At 38.6% G+C, this 2387-nt stretch overlaps 1 protein-coding gene across 1 annotated transcript; it reads right to left on the reverse strand.

Moving 5' to 3' along the window:
• Window positions 1-432: 432 nt before the first annotated feature.
• On the reverse strand, window positions 433-1980 carry LOC117170271. Its single transcript, XM_033356930.1, has 3 exons — window positions 1890-1980; window positions 1451-1786; window positions 433-1193 (listed from the first exon to the last, which is right to left on the reverse strand). Exons 1-3 carry the CDS (start codon window positions 1954-1956, stop codon window positions 784-786), a joined length of 813 nt encoding a protein of 270 aa, XP_033212821.1. The 5' UTR covers window positions 1957-1980; the 3' UTR covers window positions 433-783.
• Window positions 1981-2387: the final 407 nt, after the last annotated feature.

Genomic DNA, 2387 nt, shown 5'->3' on the forward strand with positions numbered 1-2387 from the left:
GTTAGAGGTTATTTGAAATTAACAAAGTTTTGCAATAGGTTAGTGTAATTCCTGAAGTAAATTTTAACGAGGAATTCAATGGTGACATTCATTTTGACCTTTAAGTTGACCTTCATGGCTTTTTAAAGGTCAACTTTGTTTTTTTAGATGGAAACACCTTTTTTTCCTCTGCAATCGATAGAGCGAAAAATTCTACGTTCAGTGGAGAAGCTGTACTTTTCAACGCAAAGCCTTCTAAAGGTGTGAAAAACTTGATCTTTGTGCTGTGAGCATGAGTGGAACGAAAAAGTTATTTTTGCTTTGAGCCAAAGTCTACATTTTCGAGCAATCCGTTTAATGGATAACTTTTCACGTAGAATTTTTCCCAGTAAACATTTTGCTTCGAGATGCGTGTCTTTGAAATACGTTCCATCACGCCTCTGAAGAGATTCCTTTTGCAAACTGCTTAAGCAATCAGAGCATAGTTTTGTTTTAGGCAGGCTCGTTTGCAAACATCTGATCAGATCTGCTGTATCGCTGTACACATGACCTTTCTCCGGAACTGCCCGGGTTTTAAAGGTTGAAGGGTCGGGCAGAACCTCCCCTTCGCCATCCTCATGCTGCGATTGCTCTTCGCTTTATTTCCTGACAATACTTCTCAAAAAGCTTTTGCTGGAGTTTATGAATACGCCGGAATCCTCTTCGCAATTGTATCCGGGAGCGTGCCTCGAAGAAAGATTTGTGACTAGCATCGATTTTAAAAATTCCTTTGAACTGAGAACATGTCGGCTTGTTTGACCTGAATTAATGGCTTTTAACATTTCCAAAAAAGTTTTCTAAAGGCTCTTGATTAATAGCATGTGTACAGAAGCTTTCGAATCCGAGTGATTTTAATTTTTCCCAGATTACAAGAAAATCTTCCAACGTATCTATTAAATTTTGCAAACTTGGAATGTCTGTTGTAACAGACTTTTGGGTTTTTTTGTCAATAAACCACATGCTCTTTAATTGCCTAGCCGAAAGTTTAAAAAACTCGTCTTGGTAAAAGTTTTCAGTCCACGGGACACGTCTAGTGTTCCTGTCACCTTGCCGAACGTAACCTTTCCGTACGCTGCTGAAACCATCCCCAAAGTCGTTCAACAAGTTTAGGTTGAAGGCTGTGTGGTAAGCTTCCGATGGCATATCCAACGGTCCGATGTGGGTGTCTATTGGTCCTGTAAAAATTCGAATTTAGTGCAAATTAATATAAAAATTTACGACAGTAAATTAAAAATAAATCATAGTTTCAATTCTTATTTAATATCCAATATGAAAAAAGTACCAGATTTTTGGAAATTAAGAAAAAACTGAGGATCCAAGATTTTTCGGATTCTTGGTTTTTTATTTGCAAGAATTTTTAAGGCACATTAATTTTATACAACAATTATGTTACGTATTTACAGCTATCTTTTTGCAAAACTGTATATCCTACCTGGCATCAAGAAAAGAAAATCCATGAAGGAAGCCAGTTTCTTGTTGAAAACCTGCATCATCAGCTTCACAGACATTTTATTGATTTTATCGAGGTATATATGCTCATCTGTCAAGTCCAGTACCATTCGATTTAAACGAGGAGCATATAAATCAATGTGGTAAGCAGTCACCACATGATCCCACGACGCAAATTTCCGCTCTTCCTCTGTAAGTTTTGGGTCATGGTCATACTCCAGATCCTTTGTTAGGAGGTTATTTCTCACGCACTTTAGGATGTGGGGTGGATCGTAAAGCAGTATTATTTCTACGCCATCGATGAGGAGGATCGTCCAGGCTGTTAAAAAAATGAGACACTTTTCGTGGGGATCTTGTTTATAAGAAAATAGACGAAACGTGGCATAAAACAAAAGTACATGTTACATATATCTGATACTCACACTTGATAATTCCCTTCTCATCTCGAACTTTGTCCGTGTCAAACTGGAGAGATTTTATCGCCTTCATGTTTGAAGAGCCCTGGTCGCATACAGCTGCAACGACAACAAATCCAGCCTCATTTACTGCTCTTACAACTTCCTTGATGCACCAGGCCAGTTATCCCAAAGTTATTTAGGAAACACAAAAATTATAGGAGATTGGAATTTTCCATTCAATATTCACTTCTCTAAGCATGAAGACAAGTGCGTCCTCGGCATACTTATCTGTCTGGTTGGTACCCCAAACTTGGAAACCGATGATTTTGTCCTTTTCTGCCGAGTACTAAAGCATTAACTTCAAGGATACCTCATCCCACATCAGGATGCACACTTTGTCCAAAGCGTTTGTCATCCGATCTGCGGACTCTTTTAAGCACTGCTTCATCGCTTCCATGATGTCAGTGTCGAGACGAATATTTCGCAGAACTTTTTTTAGAGTGTTTAGTGATGGTAACGGCA

Source organism: Belonocnema kinseyi, chromosome 3, assembly GCF_010883055.1.
Source record: "Belonocnema kinseyi isolate 2016_QV_RU_SX_M_011 chromosome 3, B_treatae_v1, whole genome shotgun sequence".
NCBI lineage: Eukaryota > Metazoa > Arthropoda > Insecta > Hymenoptera > Cynipidae > Belonocnema > Belonocnema kinseyi.

What these genes read in the sequence shown, in the direction of transcription:
- LOC117170271 (XM_033356930.1), bottom strand. Translation starts at nt 1,956, where the DNA reads ATGAAGGCGATAAAATCTCTCCAGTTTGACACGGACAAAGTTCGAGAT. An exon ending in TGAGAAGGGAATTATCAAGT is followed by an intron (nt 1,787 to 1,889) that starts GTGAGTATCAGA and finishes TTTTTTTAACAG; the next exon opens with CCTGGACGATCCTCCTCATC. An exon ending in TTTTCTTTTCTTGATGCCAG is followed by an intron (nt 1,194 to 1,450) that starts GTAGGATATACA and finishes GAATTTTTACAG; the next exon opens with GACCAATAGACACCCACATC.